This window comes from Ursus arctos, unplaced genomic scaffold (genome assembly GCF_023065955.2).
Source record: "Ursus arctos isolate Adak ecotype North America unplaced genomic scaffold, UrsArc2.0 scaffold_7, whole genome shotgun sequence".
In the NCBI taxonomy this organism is placed as follows: Eukaryota; Metazoa; Chordata; class Mammalia; order Carnivora; family Ursidae; genus Ursus; species Ursus arctos.
The window spans coordinates 3,069,519-3,093,015 of record NW_026623089.1 but is presented as its reverse complement, the minus strand read 5'-3'; the positions used below and the strand labels follow the sequence as shown (position 1 = coordinate 3,093,015).

Below are 23,497 nucleotides of genomic sequence, written 5' to 3'. Positions count from 1 at the left end.
GTGAAATGAGTGGTATTGGTTTACTTTTATCCCACATCTTTTAAATGACTGGATTAATAGAAGGGAGCTAGATCTCATACCAGCTTCTGTGCTCTGTCTGCTCTGATGCGTTTGGGTTGAAGCATATCAAGAGAGTCTGCCTTCATACGAATAACTGGTAAGGAAGGGCATTTTAATAGCTTTTTCAGATAATTGTGAATATTCTGTGAGATGGCATCAGAACTCGACAAGGAAAGTGTTAGCTTCTTGAAGGTTCTTCACTGTGTGGCATCTGAGCCCTTAGGGAGCTTTTTGTACCCCCTTACATGGAAATCGATTGGTGTGTCTCGCACCTTGAATGATTTTGTTACATCATTCTTTGGTCTTTTGGAAAATATCGGTTTGCTGATTTACGCACATCTTCCAAACGATGACAGGTTTCATAATGCAGTGTTGAAACCCATGCTTGTGGATAGCACTGCCTACCTAAGAATTGGGAGGCTAAGCCGCGGTGGTGGATGCCAGTCTCCCAAAGCTGTAATCATCACTTGAAGCTCTCCATTTACCATTAGCAGCAAATACTGTCAATATGTCACTTGCAGTGATGTGCTCACTTTGTTTATTTTTGAGAAAATGTCTTCGGGATACCCTCGTCTGAATACCCATAGGTCCTTCCTCATTCCTGCAAGTAGAGCTTGTGTTCCGTGGATACGTCGGCCGCTTCTTGGAAGAGCTCCCGCAGCCGGGCAGGTGCGTTCCTGCACACAGGCCCCCATTCCCACTTTGCCACCGAGTGCTCCTGCACACTTTCCGCCTGGGCCCGGAAGACCCAAAACGGTCGAGATTGTGGAATAAAGACCACAAGCTTGATGGCTTCATGCAGACATTCTGACATGAACTGGCTTTTTCCCCCTTGATCTTGAGTTTGTGGAGCAGGAGGGGAGGAGGGTTGCCTCTTACTTTTCACCAGCCGTGTTCACTGCCCTTTCCATCATCCTCAGTCACGGTGAAGCAGGGTCTTCGCGGTGCTTTTCTGCGGGTGCCTCTTGTCACATTGGGGAAGTTTTCTCCTTCGTGTGGTTCACATGCTGAATCACAGTGCTTGACCTGCATGCGCTAAACCGACTGCGTTCCTGGATGACCCCGCTTGGATGTATGGGTATCAGTACTGTCACACTTGCTGAATTCAGTTTGTTACTGTGTTTGAGGATTTGTGTGTCTGTGATTCTGGGGATACTGACCCATAGCTTTCTTGTCTGGGAGAGTCTTTCCAGTTTGGAATTAGAGCAATCCTAGACTCGTGAGGTGAGGTGTCTCTTATTTCCTGGAACAGTTTGTGTGCTGTTAATATTGTTTCTTCTTGGAATGTTTGATAGATTGGCCAATGAGGCCACATAGGCGTCGGGTTTTCTGTTTTGGGAAGGATGTTAACCATGAATTCTGTTTCTTTAGTAGGCAGAGTGTTATTCAAGTCATTTCTTTCTTCCACAGTGACTTTTTGGTAATTTGTGGTTTTCAAGGAACTTGGCCATTTCATCTCACTTGTTTGAATTTATTGACCCAAAGTTATTTTAATATTCTCTTACTGTCCTTTGAGTGTCTGTAGGATTTAAGTCAGGTCTTTGTTTTTATTACTGATATTGGTAATTTGTGTTTTTCTCCTTTTTTTCTAATTGTTCTAGTTGGTGGTTTGTCCATTTCAGAGAACCAACTGTTGTTATAATTGATTTCCTCTTCCTTTTCTCTTTTACTTATTTCTTCGCTTCTCTTTATTATTCCCTTCTCCTGCCTCCTTTGGGTTCAGTTTACTTTCTCTTTGTCCTTTGCTAAGGTGGGTGCTTAGGTCATTGAGTTGAGCCCTTGGTCTTTTCTCCTGTTGACCCTCAGTGTCGAGTGTTCCCTCGAAGCGTGAAGCTTGCTAGAGCCGCGTCGCGCTGATGGCTGCATCGTCATCTTACTTTCATTCAGTGCCCTGTGTGTTCTGGTTTCCTTTGCGATTCCTTCTGAGTGCATGGCTTATTTAGAAGTATGTCGTCTCATTTCCAAATAGTCAAGGATTTGCCTGATATCTCTCTGTCACTGGTCTTCCATTTAATTACCTCGTGGTCAGAGGACATACTTTTTATGATTTCAGTCCTAAATTTATTGAGAATTGTTTCGTGGCCCAGAACATGACCTACGTTGGTGAATGTTCTGCAGTTTTTGGGTAGAGTGTTCTTGTATGTGTCAGCTGGGTCAGGATTGTTGATCATGCGGTTCAGGTCCTCTGTCTCGCTGGTCTAGAAATTATTAGCTACAGCTCGAGATTTGTCTGTTTCCCCTTTGATTCTCAGCCCTTGCTTCCTCTGCCTCAAACTTTTTATTAGGTATGTGCATATTTAGAATTTGTATGTCCTCTTGGTGAATGAACCCATTTACTTTTCTGAAATGGCCACCTTCCGTCTTAATAATAGTGCTTGTTTTGAAATTCCTTGTTTGATACTAAGATGGCTACTCCAGGTTTCTTTTCCTTAGTGTTTCTGTGGCAAATGTTCTTCCACTCATTTATATTTTACTGATTTTGTCATTACCTCTCACATGTGTTTCTCGTAGGCACCATACAGTTGGGTCTCTTGTTTTTAAAAACTCTTATCGAATCAAGACTTTTTAGAAATTGGAGTATTGAGAGCATTTGCGTTATGCAGTTATCAGTAAGGTTGGGTGTAAGTGCGCTGTCTTGCTGTTTGACTTCTGTTTGTGCCATTTGATCTTTTGCCCCCTCATTTTCCTGCCACCTTTTGGATTATTTGGATATATATTTTAATGATTTTAGCTGAACTTCTATCGATACTGTTGGCTTACTGGCTCTTTCTCCATTCTTTTCTTTGTAGTGCTTGCTCTGGGCGTCGTGTGCATGTTTAGCGTGTCAGAGTCTGCGCTCACGTGACATTACTCAGCATCACATACAGCGGAGAACCTACGACAGCCGCGTCAGGCTCTCCCGTGTTCCTGTTGGACTCATGTAATACATTTTATTTCTACCTATGCTACAGACTCCAAGATATATTGTCATTTTTGCTTTAGGCAGGGAGTTATCTTTTATTTTTTAATTTTTAAAGATTTTATTTGACACAGAGAGAGAGCTAGCGAGAGAGAGAGCACAAGCAGGGGGAGCAGCACAGGCAGAGGGAGAAGCAGGCTCCCTGCTGAGCAAAGGGCCCGATGTGGGACTCGATCCCAGGACTCCGGGAGCATGACCTGAGCTGAAGGCAGACGCTTAATTGACTGAGCCACACAGATGCCCAGGAGTTATCTTTTAAGAGATTAAAAATAGGAACCCTCTTTTATATTTATTTGCATATTTTCTGTTTCTCATGCTCTTCATTCCTTTGTGTAAACCCAAGTTTCCATCTGGTATCATTTTTTTTATGCCTAAGGAACTTGCACCAATGTTTCTCAAGTGCAGATGTTAGTACATGAACCGTCTTCCTTTTTTCTTCTTTTGAAAAAGCCTTTGTGTTGCTTTTATTATTGAAAGATATTTTGTGGCTTATAGAATTCTAGATTGACCATTTTTTTCCGTTCATGCTTTAAGTATGGTGTTCCATTGTGTCCCGCCTGACATAGCTCCTGGTGACCAGTGTGCCGTCATGCTTCATGTTTTTTCTGTGCTTGGAATCCGTCCTGCTTCCCCCTTCCGGCCACTTGGAAGGTTTTTCTTTATCGCTTTTTTCCCAGCAATTTGATTATGATGTGCCTCAGTTTACTTCTCTTTATGTTTTAATGCTTTGCTTTCGATGAGTTTCTCGCATCTGTGAGTATAGATTTTTCATTTAATTTGAAGAAACAGTTAATATTTTTTCAAATATTTTTCTGCCTATTTCCTTTTTCTGGGGTGACTCCAATGTACGTCCACGTGTTATTGATGCTCTGTTCATTTCCTTCCGTCTTTTTTTCTCCGCCTGGATAGTTAAAAAAATATTTTGCCTTCATTGTCACTAATTTTTCCCTTCTGCCATATCTAATCTGTTCATCACACCAGGTGTATTTCTCATTTTAGATACCGTATTTTACGTCTAAGTTCCATTAGGGTCCTTTTTATATCTTCTCTCCGCATGTTTTTTATTTCCTCTGTCTTGACCGTGGGGACATACCTATAATAACTGTTTTAACCCAGGCAGGCCGGCTCCAGAGCCCGTGACCTGTAGCACATGGATTTGTGTCAGCTGTTTAGCCTTCTGTCAGAGGCTTTTCTGTTTGTTTTCTGTTTCTTGACTATATTTGGGTAGTTGTGGTTGCCAGAGAGCTGTGCACAAAGAAAGTTAAGTATGCCAGGAAACCTAGGCTGAGGCTAGATTATGCAAGTACAGGTGAACTCTGTCAGTGAGCATACAGGCAGCCATGGTGAAAAGGGAAGTAGGAGCTACCCAGCACTCATTGTATAATTAGTACATAAATATCATCTATTCAGGAGAGAGAAACCTTTTCCTGTGAGAGGAATTTGTCCTAAAGTTTTAAGTAAGGGATAGTAAGGAATTTAGTGTTGGCTTTTTTAAATGACCAAATGCAGAAATGGTTTTTGTATGACTTTCTTTTCCTTTGTTTTCTTGTGGATCCTCAATTTAAACTGAAGGTATCGTGTTGTTTAGGGAACTGACAATGACAGTCGAGCGAGACATGTTCCAGTGGTCTTCCTCGATTGGGTGGAGGATGGAAGAGGGTCAGAGAGGAATGCATGGAGAGAGGGTCTTCTCAGGAGGAGTCTGTCACCCAGGAGTCTGATGTAAGTCCGCTGAGGAACGTTAGGAGAGGATACGGGTCAGCTGCCAGCGGGCTGCCAGAGCCGTCCCTCCTGTTGCTGCCCTGCCCTGCTGGTTCCCGTGCCCTTCGACTCCGGCAGTGTGTTCTGCTCACACTAGATCCAGGTCAGCAGTGAGAATGACACACAGGCGGTCCCAGGTGGCAGGTGCTGGGTTAAGCTGGTAGAAATGGGTTGACTCTGTTAAGAAATTTAAAGAACTTTATCCGTATTTTTACTCCAAAGGAGGGCCATTTCAACTGAATACTGAGAGGACCAGAATTGGAAAGTCAGGGGAAATCAAGGGCTTCTTGAACTCAGGGTATTTTTCCCTTGTCACTGTTGCTATTTTTAAGGCATGGCGTCACTAGAAGCATGCTCTGCTGAAGGCTGTCATTGTGGCATTTTCAGGCTGTGGAAGACGAGACCAGACAGGAGGAGAGTGTGTTCCTTCCTGCCTGAATTCACACACCACTGCCGTTAATGCCTCTGCCAGCCCAGACCTTCATCAATTAAATTTAATAGTGGTGATAACATTAACCCCCTGCATTGCTGTCTACCTGACCATCTAGAGAGCTCACTGCAGCACTGCATCTGAGAAATCAATCAGTGGCAGCTGTCCTTTGTCCCCGGTTTCTCGGGTAGCTAGTATGAACTACTTGGCACGCAGAGCTAGCCTGGTGGTTTGCACTGTTTCTCTCTCAGCCATGTGCACACCTGAGAAGAAAAGACTCAACATGTGCCCTACAAGTGGGACGTGCAGGTTGCTGAGAGGATACGCCTGTGCTGTCACCACCGTCCGTCCCCCCCGACCAGTGTGAGAACCGTGCACGGCCATGATTGTATGATGCTTGCCAAATACTCCGTGAAATGAGCATGGTACCTCCTACCATATGTGAATGGCCACATCACTTCCGCAATCCCACATCTCAGGGGCTGCAGGAGAAGTAAGGGGGAAATGTGTTAACTGCCTAGTTTTGGGTTACATATAAACTTTGCCCACATGGACCAACGCGGTGTGCTAGTGTGCAACAGAAATGAACCCGTTTCTGTCTGCGGTGACGGAGTCGTGCAGGTGTGCGGTGTGCTAGAGTGCAAGAGAAATGAACCCGTTTCTGTCTGCGGTGACGGAGTCGTGCAGGTGTGCGGTGTGCTAGCGTGCAAGAGAAATGAACCCGTTTCTGTCTGCGGTGACGGAGTCGTGCAGGTGTGCGGTGTGCTAGCGTGCAACAGAAATGAACCCGTTTCTGTCTGCGGTGACGGAGTCGTGCAGGTGTGCGGTGTGCTAGCGTGCAACAGAAATGAACCCGTTTCTGTCTGCGGTGACGGAGTCGTGCAGGTGTGCGGTGTGCTAGCGTGCAAGAGAAATGAACCCGTTTCTGTCTGCGGTGACGGAGTCGTGCAGGTGTGCGGTGTGCTAGCGTGCAAGAGAAATGAACCCGTTTCTGTCTGCGGTGACGGAGTCGTGCAGGTGTGCGGTGTGCTAGCGTGCAAGAGAAATGAACCCGTTTCTGTCTGCGGTGACGGAGTCGTGCAGGTTTGCAGTGTGCTAGCGTGCAACAGAAATGAACCCATTTCTGTCTGCGGTGACGGAGTCGTGCAGGTGTGCGGTGTGCTAGCGTGCAAGAGAAATGAACCCGTTTCTGTCTGCGGTGACGGAGTCGTGCAAGTGCGCGGTGTGCTAGCATGCAACAGAAATGAACCCGTTTCTGTCTGCGGTGATGGAGTTGTGCAAGTGTGTGGTGTGCTAGCGTGCAACAGAAATGAACCCGTTTCTGTCTGTGGTGACGGAGTTGTGCAAGTGTCTCTTAGCATGGTCTTGAGCCCTTAGTAAAAGCACTCTTTGCTCTTTTCCAGTCACCAGATGTGCGTCTTCAGGTATTGTCATTTTCCCAGCGTACAGGATTTCGGCTTCGGTGTGGTTTGCTATATTAATTTGATCTTGAGTGGTTTTCTGGTGCAGTGGTTTTTTTTTTTTTCTTTTTTCTTCCTCCTTTCCCTCCCTCCTTTCCTCTTTCCTTCCTTCATTTTTCCTTTTAAAATTATGTGTTGTTTGATACACACCAACGAGTGCGTGAGATGTCTAAGCTGTGAAGTACAGACGATAACTAGGACACCGGCCAGCTCAGTGCTGATTCAGGAAGCATCACACCACCTGTCCTGGGGAGGGGATCTGTGCACCTCTCCTCCTGTCCTGCCCCCCCCTTCTGTTATGGCTGTTCTGAAGTTTGTGTTTATCTTTCTCTTACTTTTTAGATGTGTATGGTTTGACCATCTACCCAGCTGCTTTTCAACAAGATCCCATTTAGCGTGGCTCATTTGGACTTTTATAAAGAGCATGTGATGTGCTCTGAGTGTTCTAGCCTTGCTTTCTTCCGCTCAGAATACCGTGTGAGCTGTGCGTGGCTACATACGCCGTCTTCACGTCCCAGCGTCTCCCCACGTGACTGTGCCTCTGTTTGCTTGTGTATTTGTCTGTGTTTGGTCCCCGGGCACTTGGGTTGTTCCCAGTGTTTGCCGGTCACCCACGGCAGCTATGATCACGCTCGTACGTGGCTTCCAGTGCACATCTACGACCGTTCCTCCTTGCTGTTCACTCAAGGGCACAACTCCTGCACCGTCCCTCTTCAGTGTTACAGGACAGTAACTGTTTTGTAAAGTGGTTGAAGCACATTAGACTCCTATCAGTTGATGTTCCCTGACCCAAACTTGGAAGTTCCTTAATCACTGCTAACTACTGGCTCGAAAGTAATGGTCTCGTTGTGGTCCTCACTTTCGTCTCTCTGATTACCAGTGACTTTGCGCAGCTTTCACGTCGCCATTCGTGATTCCTCTTGCCGAGTGTGTGCTCGTACCCTCTTGCCTGTATTTCTACTGATACCTTTTCTTATTGATTGACAGGAGGATTTTACCTTCTGGATTCGAGGGCTTTGTCACATGGGCGCTGTTACTGCCCCTCAGTGCGTGGCTTACCTTTCAGTGGACAGGGGTTCTTAATTTTCATGTAGTCGAACATAATTGAATTTGTGATTCTTTTCCTTTATAGTGCTATTTCTGTACTGATAGCACATTATATTAATTACCATAGCTTTAGGCTAACTCTTAACGTTGGTGGCGTTAAGTCTTCCCATCTTGCTCGTCCGTGCAAATTTCAGAATCAGTTTGTCAGATTCTTAGAAAGAAGCCTTTGGTGTTTTGATTGGAGCTGCTTACATCTATAATTAATTAATTAATGTGGGGAGAATAACATCTTCATGATGTGACTCTTCCTCCTGAATGTGCTGTATCTTTCCTATATATTTATTTAGGTCTTCTTTAGTGTCTGCTTATTTTTAATAGTTTCTTTCATGAAGAGCTTGCCCCACTTTGGTGATGTTTTCCCCAGGTCCTTATTGTTTTTGTTGCTATCATAAATGGTGTCTCTCTCTCTCTCTTTTTTTTTAAGGTAATCCTTTCTTTGTGATTGGTACATGGAAATGCTGTATTGATTTTTGTATGCTCATCTTATATTTAGTTTCTTTGCTAAATTCTCTCTTTAATATACTGTATGAATATTCTTGAATTTTCTGTGTAGACGATCAGTCATACTATCTATGAATGAGAGTTGGCTTCTTGCCTTCCACTCTGTTAATTAATCATTTACTTCTTTAATTTGCCATGTTGTGCTAGCTAGGGCCTCCACAACCATGGTCAGTAAAGATATGGTCATAATTTATATATTTACCTTGTTGCTTATTTTAAAGAGAAAGCTGTTAATTTTTCACCAACAAAAATGAAGTTTTTTATAGGCTTTTGGTAGAAAGGAAGCTTCCTTTTTTTTTTTTCTTTTGGTTGTCTGAAAAATTTTTAAAAATCATTGGTAGGCTCTGAACTTTACTAAATTATTTTTCTGCATCTATCAAAATGATTATGTGATTCCCACCCCCTATGTCTGTTGATGTGGGTAATTACTTCTATAGATTTATTAATGTTAAATCATTTTTGCATTTCAGGGATGAACTTGCCCACTAAGCATCATCTGGGCTAGGCTTACTGATTTTTTGTTTGGGGTTTTTGCATCTGTGTTTACGAATGAGATTGCCCATTCTTTTCCTTTCTTATAGCATCCCTGTGTGGTCTGGGTTTCAAAGATAACGGACTCATGAATAGATTGGCCATCCTCTATTTTCTTTTCTCTTGAAGAATTTAGATAAAAATGATCTTTTCTTTCAAAATTTGGTACATTTTGCCTTTGTAACCCAGTATTTGTGGGAAGACTTTTAAATTAGTGATTTAATTGCTTTTTTAGTTATAAGATTATTTAGTTTTTTTAAAGCTATAGTTAGGTTAATTACTTTAAGCCAGATTTTCAATTTTTGAAAGGGAAAACAGTTCATTGTTTTCTCACAAGTTTTAAATCTCTGTTATTGTGTTCCCTGTTTTCATTCCTTATATTGCTTATTTTCACATTCTCTTCTTTCTGCTTGTCCTTTCTTAGGAGATGTTTGCCTGTCCTTGTAGCCTTTAGGAACCAGAGTTGACTGTGGTCCCACGTATTGTGTCTTAGATCTAATAATTGCTCGTAAGTTTCTGCCTGCTATTTCCTCCTGTTTCTTATTCTCTGTCCTGTTTCTGACTTCCAGATTAAAGGCTTACCTTACGTTTTGACCCCTTGCCTTTGCTGATTTCACATAGCGTCCTCCGTGTCCTGCTTCCCTGCGTTTAAAAGTTGTAGTAGGTCTGTTTTCATTGTTATGCCTTTTCAAGTATCTTTTAAGTTTCAGTATGATTTCCTGCTTAGAAAATGAGTTATTTGGAAGTATTTTTAAATTTCGAGACATGGAGTTTTTATTTATGACTTTGTTATTAATTTCTGTGGTAGGTTAATACTAAGGTGGCTCCTATGACCTTCGCCTCCTGTTGTTGCTCCTGCGATTGCTGCCCTTTGTGGAAAAGGGGATTTTACAAATGCAGCTGAGGCTGCTTGTCAGTTGACCTAGAGATAGGGAGAGTCTGGGAGTGGTCCTGACCTAATAATCTCATGGGCTCCTTCCAAGTGGTGAGTTTTCCTGGTGGTGGTGGGAGAGGGCGTGGGTCGCAGGCAGGAGAGGGTGCTGTCTGTGCTGAGGTGGCAGGGGTGGAGGGGCAAGGTGCTGAGAGCGGTCACTGCCTGCCACCCTGCCAGACAATGGGGCCCCAGCCCTCCAGCTGAGGGACCCGGCTTCCACGGCCACCCACACGTGCTGGCAAAGCGGACTCCCACCCAGCCTGCAGCTAAGAATCAGCCCTGCGGACACCGGAGCATGGTCTCTGAGACCCTGAGCAGAGGCTCTGGGCTGGACCAGTGGCACTTCTGAGGCAGAGGATGTCAGATGACAAATAGGGGGTGTTTGGACCACGACGTTTGCAGTAAATTCTTTTCATAGCAATAGCAGATTAATATACTTTTAATTGTATCACGGTGGGTGTATGAGGCCCAGAGGCTGCCGCCGCCGGTGTCCAGCCTTGCACGAGGGTTGTCTGCCTCCTGGCCACACATGCGGGGAGGGTGTGTCTGTCTTCGTTCAGGACCGTGCGGAGCCCACACGGCTGCATCGGTGGTGGGTCCGGGTGTCGCACCCCCACACCAGCGTTCCTGGTTTTCTTCTTTCACTAACTGAGTTAATACTGTCAGGATGTTGTCCTTTCTCTTTTTTTATGATCAGTCTGTCAGTTTACTTATTTCAGTGGACTGACCTTCGGTTTTGTTGTTGTCCTTCTTGTTTTTCTGTCTTATGCTTAATTTCTGTTCTTCCTGCTCTTATTTCCTTCCATCTGTTTTCTTTGAATTTCATTTGGTGTTTTTGTTTTTCAGGTTTTTGAGATGGAAGCTCACTTGATTTTCAGCCTCTCTTCTTTTTCAGATGGACTTACAGAGCTATACATTTCTTCTGATGTGAATGCAGCTCTGGCTGCATTCTGTAAATACTGACACTCCTATTTTTATATTCACTCAGTTCAAAATATTTTCTAAGTCTGTTATATTAAATGTTTAACCCCAGAGTATTTAGCTGTGTGTGCCTTACTTTCCAAAAGTTGTTGTTTTTTTCCAATTATCCTTTTGTTAGTGATTTTTGGTCCAGTGTCACTGCAGGTCGTGCTTGCGGCCGGTCTGACTTCAGTCCTTGCGGTGTGCTGAGACTTGCTGTGGAACAGTGCAGGAGAGGGGCTGGTGAGCCCTGGAAGAGAGTGTGCGTTCTGCAGTTGCTGGGGGCGGCATTCTAGGTATGACCCTTCACAGGCTGGGTAAGGCACACCTCTCCCGTAAGCTTTATGACCTCTTTGCCTGCGTGCCCGCATCAGCTACTGAGAGAGAGAGATGTGTTAAGATCTCAAATTATTGGGGCTCCTGGGTGGCTCAGTCGTTAAGCATCTGCCTTCAGCTCAGGGCGTGATCCCGGCGTTCTGGGATCGAGCCCCACATCAGGCTCCTCCGCTGGGAGCCTGCTTCTCCCTCTCCCATTCCCCCTGCTTGTGTTCCCTCTCTCGCTGCCTGTCTCTCTCTGTCAAATAAATAAATAAAATCTTTTAAAAAAAAATCTCAAATTATGTTTTTGGTTTTTCTGCTGCTTTAGTTCTGTCTTTTCCCTAATATATTTTTAGACTGTGTTATTAGGTGGGTACACATTTCACACTGTTAGGTCTTCCTTTGGACTGCCGTGTCGATTGCTATGAAGTGAACCTTTATACTGCAGTTAAAACTTCTTCCCTTAGCATCTTCATTGGCTAGGGTTTTTTTTATTGTGGTAAAACACATAAATTTACCATTGTAACCATTTCTAAGTAAGTAGTTCCGTAGTACTCAGCATATTCACACTGTTGTGCTCCAGGTCTCCAGAAGGTTTCCATCTTGCAGCCTTGAAATTGTTGTACCCGGGCAGGTAACTCCCCGTTTCACCCTCCCACTAGCCCCTGGCAACATAATTTTCTGTTTTTGTGAATTTGACTCCTCTCGGTACCTCACAGAAGCGGACTCCTACAGCATTTGTGTCCTTGTGACTGGCTCCTTCCACTTAGCAGGTGTCCTCGCGGTGCGCCCGTGCGTGCTTGTGCTGTTTTGCCAGTGAAACAGAGACTTTGTTATGGGGGATGTATGTCATAGATCGGCTGGAAGACAGCCTGGCCGAGAGCGAGTTTCTCCCTTCCTTCCCCTTGTTTTTTCTTCTGTTTAGACCCTCCACGGATTAGGTGAGACCCACCTGCGTTGAGGAGTGGAGTCTGCTTTACTCTATATACTGATTCAGATGCTTCTCTCAGTCTGCAAACCCTCAGAGACATACCCAGAAATCGTGTCTAACCAAACGGCTGGACGCCCTGTGGTGCAGTCAGATTGACACGTGACCATACAGGTCATACATGCCCCCACCACATTTTATGTTCTCCCTCTGATAGACTCTTGCGTTGCTTCCTCCTCTCGGCCATTGTGGATAATGCTGCTCTGAACGTGGGGTGCAAGTATCTCTTCAGGTCCCTGCTTTCACCGCTTCTTTTGGATGTACACCCAGCTGTGGACTTGCTGGGCCACGTGGTAGTTGTGAATTTTTGAGGAAACTCCTTACCTCCTGTAGGAAGTACATCATTTTCCACTGCTCCCAGCAGTGCTCAGGGCTCCAGATTTCCCCTATCCTGGCCAACATTTGTTATTCTGCTTTTTTTAATAGCAGCACCCTTACAGGTGCAAGATGTGCATTGTCTGGCGTTACTGTTATTATACGCGACTTCTTTCGATCAGATCTGAATGCTGTTTCTTTTTCCATCCTTTACGTTCAGCCTTTGTCCTTATATTTAAAGTGTGTAAATAGCGTGTGGGTTTTTAAAATATCTGGCATAATAAGCTTCATTTTTTTAGTCCAGTCACATTAAAATCACAGGGGTGCCTGGGTGGCTCAGTCTGTTAAGTGTCCAACGCTTGATTTCGGCTCAGGTCATGATCTCGGGGTCATGAGATAGAGCCCCTCGTTGGGCTGCGCACTGGATGTGGAGTCTGCTTGGGATTCTCTTTCTCCCTCTGCCCCCACCTGCCCACCCTGCCACTGCCTGCTCGCGCACACGCAGTCTCTCTCTCAAAATGATAGTAGTTGCAGGTGTAGTTGAGTTTAATCCTATCATTTTGCTATTTGTCTTGTACTTGACCCGTATCTCTTGCTCCTTTCTTGCTACTTTATTTTGCTTTCTTTTAGATCAATAAAATATTTTTTATTCTTCATTTTCCTCATCTATTACCTTTCTCATTCTACAGACCTTTTTGCTCTGTTAGTTATTCACCTAGAGATTGCAGTGTGAATCCTTGCCTTGCTAACGCTCACCTAAAACTGCCCTTCACCATGTCCTGAACGATGAGGTGCTTCATAGAGGTTTCTTCTATTTACCTCCGACCCAGCTTTTGTGCTCTTGGGTTCAATTCAAATACTCTAAAAGTTATCATCATCATCATCGTCTTCGTCGTTGTTTTCAACATTTAATACTCATGTAGATTTATGTGATTGATTGATTGATTGGTGGGTTTTGTTCCTGTCTCTGTTACTGTGCTTCCGTGTGGGATGATTTCCTTCTGCTTGAAGGTCCGCTAAGTTTTCTCCCTCCCTTCCTCCCTTCCTCCCTGTCTTTCTATCTTTCTTTCTGTCTTTCTCTCTTTGTCTTTTCCTTCCTTCCTTCCTTCCTTCTTTCCTTCCTTCCTTCCTTCCTGCTGGTCACCTGGCAGCGGTCAGAATGAGTCTTGGACACGTTATCTTCCCTCCCTGCAAGAGTAGGGTAATGGTTGTTGATTCTTGAGTTACTTTATTTCAAGTGTGCCCTTCACTTTCTCCTGGTTTCCAGGGTTTCTGTGGAAAAGTCAGCTGTCAGCTCTGTTGCTCCTTGGAAGCTCACGTGAATCTTTGACCGGGCTGCTGTGGTTTTCTGTCTGGTTTGAAGCTAATTAACTGTGTTTTGTGTAGTTGTGATTTTTCTTCAGGTTTCTTCCACTGGAGTTTGCTGAGTTTCTTCAATCCCCGGGTTGCTGTTCTCGGTTTCGGAAAATTCTTGACTCATTTCTGTGATTATTGTTGCTTTCCTGCTGATTGTCTCTCATCTGTGGTGCTCCTGTTTTCCTCCCGCCCGTCCTCCCATCCGTGCACCGGCTTGGACGTTTTCCATGCACCTGTCGTGCGGCTCACAAGGCCTGTGCTCTGCTCCACTCAGCCTCCCATAGTCTTATCTGGAGTTCCCTGTTCCAGAGTTGGCATTTTCCAGTTCTGTGAAAGGCCCATTCCATTTTTAATGTGTGTTTCAATTCCGTATTTAAAACCCTCTAGTTTCTCATTCACTTTGTCTTTTCCCCTTAGTTTCGAACATATTAACCATAATTATTTCAAAGTTTTTGTGTGCTGACACCAGTATCTTGGACATCCATTCTGCTGTTGTTTTATGGTTTTTTTCCTTCTCTTCGTTGTGAGGTACACGTACACATCTGTGCACACATACCACGTGCACACCCTCTCACACACACACAGATAATTTCTGTACGTGGGACAATCACAGTTTTGTGTTTGGTTTTTACATCCGACTTTTTGTCATAAGTACTCTCCATACGATTGAACTTCTGCCAGCGTTATTTCTAGAGATGCCGCAGTGTCCCGCTGTAACGTAACGTAATGTAACATTCTTTAATTGTTGGATATTTAGGGCATTTCCACATCTGAGACTCTGTCCTAAAGAACTAATTAAAGTTTTGTCAGAAAGATGTTTAATGTGGTATTTTTGAGAACGAAGACAAGTAGAGAAGGTATTTGAAGTGTTGGGTTGAGGAGTTGCTCACCGGCCTCCCGGCTTCTTGAGTTCGGCAACTGTGCTTATGGTTTTGGATCCCCGGTAGTGTGAGCCCCATTGACGGGTGTCATCTCAAGCCTCATCCACCAGCTGCTTGTCGGGTGCTTGTGGGTGGGATGTGTGCTGGGGCTTGCATCTGACCCTGAACCAGGCCCTGACCACGTGGACTTTGGCTTACCATGGCAGAAGTGAAGGACACGCTCCGTGGCCAGCCACGTGTTCTATGGCCCTCGTGAGCTCTGGGCTCCTTGTTTTCAGTGACATCAGCTCATTACCCCCTGGTCTCAGTTTCCCTCCTCTGTAAGGTGACAGTGTTGGCAGCTATGGAAACGTATGTCCATGACATCCAGCATGAGCCACTAGTCATATGTGCCACCAGACACTTGAAATGTGGGGAGTATGACTTAGGAATGGGATTTTTAACTTTTCTCACATTTTAATTGATTTAAATTTAAACGCGTGGCCCCGTGTGGCTAGCAGCTGCGGTACTGGGCAGCCTGGTCTGGGTGGGGTCAGTGTTCACTGAATGGTCTTCATCCACACTCTTATTCTGACATTTGCTGTCTTCGCTTATCTTTACTTTTATTTATTTATTTTCTCATTAGTGCTCCGAGTATTAGATATTCTGTGTACGAACAGATTACATACATACTGTTCCCTCTCCGCGCTGTTTTAACAGGGGCATCTTCTCCGCGGGGAGAGTAATTTGCCTGAACAGGACGCTAAAAATATAAAGTAGGCTGAATTAGAAAAGAAGGGATTTTGCTGGAAAGTAGCTTGTGTCGCAAAACCATTGAAGTAGGTGGAGGCATTGCTGGCCAGACACACGGTACCTGCGGTTAGCTCTGCGACTTCTCTTTGGCCGGGTTTCAGACTTTTGTCAAAATTAACAATTTAAATGTATGATTCAGTTTTCTCTTGTAAGTAATTGCTATTTATAAATGAGACTAGTTTCTCTTTGAATTTATGGTACAAATAACATGATTTATAGTTACAGATCTCTTGATCCTCTGGGTCCAGGCAAAATAAATGTAGTATCTAATGCTGGAATTGGGCAGGGTTTTAATGCGTATCTTAAAATATCTGCTTCGTAAAAGTGGGTTAAGTTATTTTAGAAACTATAAATAGTCACTTGGTAATTAGGTGTTTGGGTTTATTTGTTATAATGGAGTGCTTATTAAAGTTCAGTGCGTTTTTACCCCATGGATCAGAAGCTTTTATAGGCCAAGTGATAAGATGCATTTTCTACATTTCGCTTGCTCATTATGACTCATTACAGATGACAGATGGTCTACTCAACTTTCAAATTCCTGTTTGCTTGTGGAGAATGAAAGTTCTCATCTCTTCTGATCGGGCATACTCCAAAATTCTGGACCCATTTTATATAACCTTATACTATATCTCATCGTCAAAAGGGAGAAGTGATAACACGGACTTGCTCTCGCCAGACTGTGGTCTGTCCTGGCTTATCTCTTTCTGCCAGGATTCTTCCTTTTTTTCTAGACAGAGCTTCCTCATGTAGTTAAGATGACATCAGGACTTCATCGGGGTGCCGGTTCCTGCAGACACAGCCCTGTGTCTGGTCACAGAGACTGTAATGCCATCACCGACCAGTTTGGTGTCTTCCCTCGTCCAGCGGGGTGGCACCGACAAGATTGATGTCACATTGTACACTCCGGGAGCTCTGGCCCGGCTGGGGACAGGCACTAGCGCACCTGCCTGTGTGCGTGGCCGCGTTTGGAGAGCACACAGTGACGGACACAGTGGGATTGTAGTATTTGCCATCTGGACTCTTCCTTTTAATTTTATCCTCATCATTTTTAAGAAAAGAAAATTGATGATTTGTGTGTTTGGAATCAAACATCATTACACACGGAAAACTGTGTTTTATAAGTATTTACAGGAAGCACCAGTGTCTGGAATTTCAGTCACTCTGAATCTTCCTCCAGCCCACTCCCCTCCAGAAGCCACTTTGATCCACCTTAGTCCTGCGTGGATTTTATTTGCTCTTCTCATGTGATCCAATAACAAAAGTACATTTAAAAATTTATGCATGTTTAATGAATGGCCACTGAGAGGAGAGACTACTTTTATAACAAGATTAATACCTTGGCTCAAGGGACATAACATTTTAGTAAAATCAAAATTTGTGTAGTTATCCTAGCTGTGCTTTCAACCTCTGGCTTCCTTATAAAAATGTCTAAATAAAATACTGATATCCGTCTCCGGCTCTGAGTCCCATCTGTGTTACGTGGCCTGACCTGGCACCCACCCAGGGTCTGATGTCTGGGCCAGGGTCTCTGGGTGCCTGTCACCTCAGCCTGTGCGACCGTGGAGCGTGGGAGTGTGCGCCAGTGCCAGCGGTCTCCATGCTTAGATGGTTCTGGAAAGAAGTAGTGTTTTGTGTTGTTTTAAATAAACTCATACATAGTCTTTCCCCTTTAATTACTACATCTTCATGTAGTGGTCTTGATTTTTTTTTTATTTCTTTTTTTGCTGAGAGAGTCCTATTAGGTTGGAAGCTATAGAGCAAATATTCTGAATGGTTTCTCATTTTGAGAAGGAGGAGTCTCATTTCTTCGTCTGATTTATAATGTGATAGAGAGCTGCTGGCCAGCTGACACTAATCTCAATTTATGATCTGTGTCATCTTTCTATTTCCCAGCCCCAGACCTGGATCCCTGTGCCCACCAACGCGTCTCCGAGGCAAACACACAGCACCGTCGTTCTGAATCCCAGAGGCTGCAGGGAGCAGTTTTCATTGAGAATTTTGATGCGTGTCTGCCAGCCTTCCCCAGTCTGCAGGTGGTGTGCCCTTGTAGGGGCGGCTGATGAGGGCCCATCGCCCCATTGCTCAGTGGCCGGTCTTTGGGGTCAGGGTAGAGCCTGCATGGACACAGATACCAGTAGAACGGGGTTTTTTGCCTTTTTATTTGAGCAGTTTTACACTTGTAGAAGCATTTCTCTGCACCGTCCATCTAGTGTCGTCCAGGGTTGACACCTTCCATCAGCTTGCATAACCTCGTGTGGTTACCACCGCCAGGGAACGACGTACAACGCGTTGGTGTATTTGTCAGTGTCGGATACTGCTCCAAGCCTTGTTCACGACTCACCACGTGTCCCGCTCCTGTCATTTTTCTGTTCTGCCGTCCAGCCCAAGACCCCACACAGCATTTAGTGACCATCTGTCCCTCGTTTCTACTCTGCGACAGTTCTTCTGTCTTTGCTTGTGACCTGGATGCTTTCGATGAACGCTGGTCAAGTATTTAGTAGGATGTCCCTGATTTGGCCTTTTGATGTTGTCTCATGATCAGGTTGAGTTTCCCATTCTTGTTAAAAAGAGCACGGAGGTGATAGTCCGTCTCAAGGCCTCGCGCCATGAGGCATATGACGTCCACACGTCAGTCACCGGGAATGCTAACCTTGCTCACTTGGTTAAGCTGCGATCTGTCATGTCTCTCCAGCCATAGAGTTACTATTTCACCCTGTGTAGTTGAGAAGTACATTGGGGGAGATACTTTGAAACCACACAGACTTCTTGGTTCTCAGGCTTTCACCCACTGATTTTTGCATCCATCGATGTATCTTGCCTGCAACAATTATTGCTGTGTTTTTTTTTTGATGTTACGTATTTCCTTCATTCTTTCTTCATTTACTACTTGGAATTCTTAAGGAAGAGCTGTTTTTTCTTTCCCATTGATTCTGTGTAATGAATTATTGGTACTAGAATGGACTCTTGGGTATTCTTTCATACTGTGGATTTTAGGCAGTACTGTCTTTACTTATGTTGTTACTCAGACAGCTTTGACGGCGGCTCCTTGGGGTTGACTCCTGTGTCTCTGAGATATGCCCATCCTTCTTTAGTACTTCTTACTTTCTTTCACCACATGTAATCCACACGCATCTTATATTTTCCTTGCCTCAGCCCTGGATTCGGTCACTTCCGGCGGGAGTCCGAGTACCTTTTCCTGGAAGATGATATTTAGAAACCCAAATCTGGGCCCAGGTGTGCTTGTTGGTGCCGAGGTGCTGTGGCTCTGACCCTTCTCCGTGGACAGGACCCATGCCTGCACATCATCATGCATCCTGTGTTTACTTCTCTGTCTGTCATCTGCACGCATATTTAAACACTCTTGAGTTTGTCTTGACACTGCCAATTCAAATCCAACACAGCAGGTTTCCTTGTAGCCTGCACCCTTCCCCTATAGTGAGAACCCTGGCTCTCGTGATCCTCAGTGTACTCTCTACGTAACGGGAAGTAAACAGACTTGGGGAAGCGTGTGTCTGTCACTGCGTTGCGATCACCAGTGCAGATCGGGTCTGCTAGGTGAAATCCTGTTTGTGAAGGAGAGCATATCTTGTCCTTGCTTGGCAAAAAAAAGTAGTCTACAGAATTCTTCTAAACTACTCATGTAAGTGTGGTTAGGAACTTGGGGTTGAGGTTGGACTAGGATAGACAGAAAATGAACTGCCTTTGTTTCAAAATAGATGGCATGCTTCCAAATAGGGGGACCAGCTAACTTGCTTATTTTTCAAATATCCAAATGTTGCATGTTGAGAAGAAATTAAAAGAAATATTGAGGGTCCTCTACTATTAATTTTATGTGAATAATAATTTTCTTTTATTTCTCTACTTATTTAGAGCTGTTTTTTGTTGTTGTTCTTACCCATTTTCTTTTAATTCCCATTTTTTGTTGGATTGGTTCTTTTTACCTATATGTGATTCATTATGAATCTTCTGTTTGTGATAAACACAGATACTAAATTTTCATGGCATGTACATGAAGCCCTCTGAAAGTTCTAGTTGCACTTTATTATAGCAGGGGTCGTACCATATTCATACTTAGAGGTGTGGCAGTCGAAAGTTTTAAAAGTATTCTGTGTCTTTATGGACACTGTGGGATGTAAGGTCTTACACCTGACTCCTATTTCATGAAGTTTTCTTACTAGAATTGTGTTTACTGGTGGCAAAGGACCATAAAACTTAGCTGACACAAATACAAACTTATCATTGTTAGTTTTCATCAGATGAGGATTGGAAGTTGTTGGACATCTTTATGAAGTGTCCAGATCTTGGCGTAGGGAGGGCAGGGCATTTAGAGGTCTGTGCATAATTCCCCACGTTCCTTCCCTGGCTATGGTGGTCAGGCTAGTGGGCGATGTCTTGGAGATGAACCCAGACCCGCACTGGATATTTGGTGGTATTTGTCACTGCAGAATAACCAAGCCTGTTCTGACTGATATAGTGAGGATTGCGTCTGTGTCTAGGAGATAGTTATGAGTCTGGCAAAAGTGTAGGCTTTGAAATGTGTTGGATTTGACCTTGAATACACACCTACTACTTGCGTGCTGTGCCCTTGGGTTGGTTGCTTAACCTCCCAATCTGTTTTCTCATCTACAGGTAATTTGTTCTACCCTAGGTTTGCTGGGAGGAGTAAATGAGATAATGTATGTAAAGCGCCTGGCCCCGTGCCAGGCATATGCAGCTAATCAATCCCATTCCTGCCCGCTAGACCTTCTGATAGTCCCTTGGCATGAGGTCACCTCTGTAAAGCCCAGAAACATTCTTTTTCTGGGATGTTTGCTTTTTGACAACAAAGGAAATAGATGATCCCATGGCTACTTTATCTTGCCTTGTAAGAGGGAGTTAAAGAAGGTATGGAGAATGGGGGCCAGAGGTGTGGTGTGAAGTGCTGGTTGTGTTTCCCTGAGGAAAGCTGCAGCCGAGGTCTGAGGCCATCTCCCCGTGTGAAGACGTGTGCCTGGGGAGCGGACCACCTGCCTTCCTGACGGCCTGCGCGACTTCAGGGCCCCCTGTCACCTGTGATTAACTCACAGAGAAACCAGTGTGGGGACTCACAGATTTCTCCCTTTATTCTTGTCTTTAAAATCAAGTTACGTCTTTTTTTTTTTTTTTTTTTTTTTTTTTTTTTAGCAATAAACTTTTGAAGAAAATGAAGACTCTAGAACAGATGTAGTGACGGGGTAATCCGCTGACTGTGGGTTGCAGTATTACCCACGTAGACCTGATGGAGATGGCCGGTTTTAAAAGCAGCTCTACCCAAACACAACATAAAAATGTATGTGGGCTGGAAATACACCTTTTCTGTTTATGACTCTACTCCATATTTCATTTATATTTAAAACTGAGTTGACGAATATGAATACAGATATTTAGAGTTATTGTAATGTCATATTTGTTTATGTGCACGGACCATATCTTACAGTTTAAAGGGAGAGCAGTTAATGGTTTTGCCCACGCTGCCTGGGATTTCTTCTTCTTCTTCTTTTTTTTTTTATCCTCCAGCATCCATTCTTCAGGTGTGTAGCTATTTTAGTGTTATGAAGGATGATGGATGATGCCGGAAAGTTTCTTTGGAAGCACTTCTGATATTGTGCAATGCACTTGGGGGTCAGCTGCACTTGACTGATGCATGATTTATCCCATGTCCCTGCCACTTCCTGAGATAAAGCTGCTGTTTTATCAAAAATGCCAGCAACGGTGATTTAGAATTTATAAACCTCCGTTTTCGAATAATTGTTCTGATTACTTTCTGCCTTGGCAATAAAATGATAAAGGTAATTGCACACAAATGTGAGATAGCACCAAAATACAATAAAATTAACGTGAATTAGCTTGACATGTCGATGAGAAGTATTTATGAAATGTCGTGTTGCAATAAGGGAGGGCGATATTATAGCTGGAAGGTGAGTTATTGCCTTAATGTAATACTCCTTGAAATTTAAAAAAGAGACTCTTTCTGTTGAGGGTGATTGTGCTTTTGAAATTAAGTTGAAGTGATTCTTATAATTGGCAACAGTAATGCATTTTGAAGGTAATATCTTTTATTGTGTTATGCCCAGTTGTATTACCTTTTATTTAGCAGTTTCTGGCTCTAGCTTTTCTAAAAGTCGGGTCGAGGCTGACTTGAATTCTGTCGGATCCAGGGGCTTGGATGTTTTATTCTCTTTTCGGTATTTCCTCTGGTGTGAATGTTAACAGATTTTTAAAGAATATTTTATTGAATCACTTAGATATCAAAGGTTAAATATCACAGTTATTTTTTAAGGAAGTTTAAGGAACGTTCTTATCAATGTGTTTTGTCTTCCTGTCTTTGCAAGCGTTCTGGGGATTTCCCATCACCGCGTGATGGTTTCCCTCAGGGGCAGACCCGGGATCCCCATTGAAGTACACATGGTTTATGACTTCCCTTCACAATCCTGAAATGAAATTCGTAGATAACATCTACCTACATACAGACACTAGTGTTAAAAAATCTTAAAAGTAAGATACAAGTAAAGGGGCAGTAATTTATTACGCGGGTCTGTGTATTCGGAACAGAAATAGCAGGGCGGGCCTTGGCTGGAGCAGGCGGGCAGTGAGCACCAGTGCGCGCCCCCCCCCCCCCCCCCCAGCGCGGCAGCCCCGGCCGGTTTGCTTCAGCTCCCGGTTTGATCAGCATTGACATCAGCGCCACGGCTCCTCTGACATGGTGGCTGGCTTTCTGTAAAGTTCCAAAGAAGATGGAGCCCGTCTTCCCGCGGAGCTGCAGGCTGCTCGCATCCCGGCACCGCCCTGTGTGTGCGGAAGCCCCGCAACAGGTCTGCACGCGCACACGGTCGATGTGCTTGTGCTTCGGCTGTGTTGCAACACATTCGAAAGTGTCACAGGGTGCGGGATGACTCTGATCCCACACCTTCCAGAACGTTCTCTATCCCTGACCCCTGCCCTTTGCATGTTCCCAGCTCAGGCAGTCACTGTGACAAATGACACTGCCTTCTGATTGCCAACACCCCCCAGTTGAGAAAGACAGGCAAGGACCCCCAGTTCGGGAGCACCAAACCCCAGGGTGCGGTTAGGTGGGGGCCTCCCCGGTGCCCTCCTGATGAGGGGCCTGTGCCATCGCGCACCACCGGGGCAGCCAGAGGTGAGGTGTCTGGATGGGTGAGCCTCCCCGCGGCTGTGTGCTTCCACCAGCGGCCCATTTGTACCCAGGTCTGTGTGCCTGGCTGTGTTGTTTGTTTGTTTGTTTGTTTTGAGAAATTTATTTATTTATTTATTTTTTTAATGATTTTTTATTATATTATGTTATCACCATACAGTACATTCCCGGTTTCCGATGTAAGGCTCGATGATTCATTAGTTGCGTATAACACCCAGTGCACCATGCAATACGTGCCCTCCTTACTACCCATCACCGGTCTATCCCATTCCCCCACCCCTCTCCCCTCTGAGGCCCTCAGTTTGTTTCTCATAGTCCATAGTCTCTCATGTTTCATTCCCCCTTCTGATTACCCCCCCTTTCTTTATCCCTTTCTTCCCCTACCGATCTTCCTAGTTCTTATGTTCCATAGATGAGAGAAATCATATGATAGTTGTCTTTCTCTGCTTGACTTATTTCACTTAGCATTATCTCCTCCAGTGCCGTCCACGTTGCAGCAAATGTTGAGAACTCGTTCTTTCTGATAGCTGAGTAATATTCCATTGTATATATGGACCACAACTTCTTAATCCAGTCGTCTGTTGAAGGGCATCTCAGTTCCTTCCATGATTTAGCTATTGTGGACAATGCTGCTATGAACATTGGGGTGCATATGGCCCTTCTCTTCACTACGTCTGTATCTTTGGGGTAAACACCCAGTAGTGCAATGGCTGGATCATAGGGTAGCTCAATTTTTAACTTTTTAAGGGACCTCCACACTGCTTTCCAGAGTGGCTGTACCAACTTGCATTCCCACCAACAATGTAGGAGGGATCCCCTTTCTCCACATTCTCTCCAACATTTGTTGTTTCCTGCCTTTTCAATTTTTGCCATTCTAACTGGCGTAAGGTGGTATCTCAATGTGGTTTTGATTTGAATTTCCTTGATGGCTAATGATTTTGAACATTTTTTCATGTGTCTGTTAGCCATTTGT

At 44.4% G+C, this 23,497-nt stretch overlaps 1 protein-coding gene across 5 annotated transcripts in view; it reads left to right on the top strand.

The window, feature by feature from the left end:
- The window catches only part of MGMT (O-6-methylguanine-DNA methyltransferase), a 294,313-nt gene that overhangs the window by 13,052 nt on the left and 257,764 nt on the right, over positions 1–23,497 (top strand). For 2 of the 5 annotated variants that reach the window (XM_057308350.1, XM_048218867.2), the window contains exon 2: positions 17,247–17,386. The exons of 2 other annotated variants lie outside the window; for them this stretch is intronic. In XM_057308350.1, the coding sequence (XP_057164333.1) occupies positions 17,247–17,386 (140 nt within the window). Of the gene's footprint in view, positions 1–2,849; positions 2,981–17,246; positions 17,387–23,497 lie in introns of all 5 variants that reach the window. One more of the 5 variants, XM_026494401.4, reaches the window with a different exon arrangement.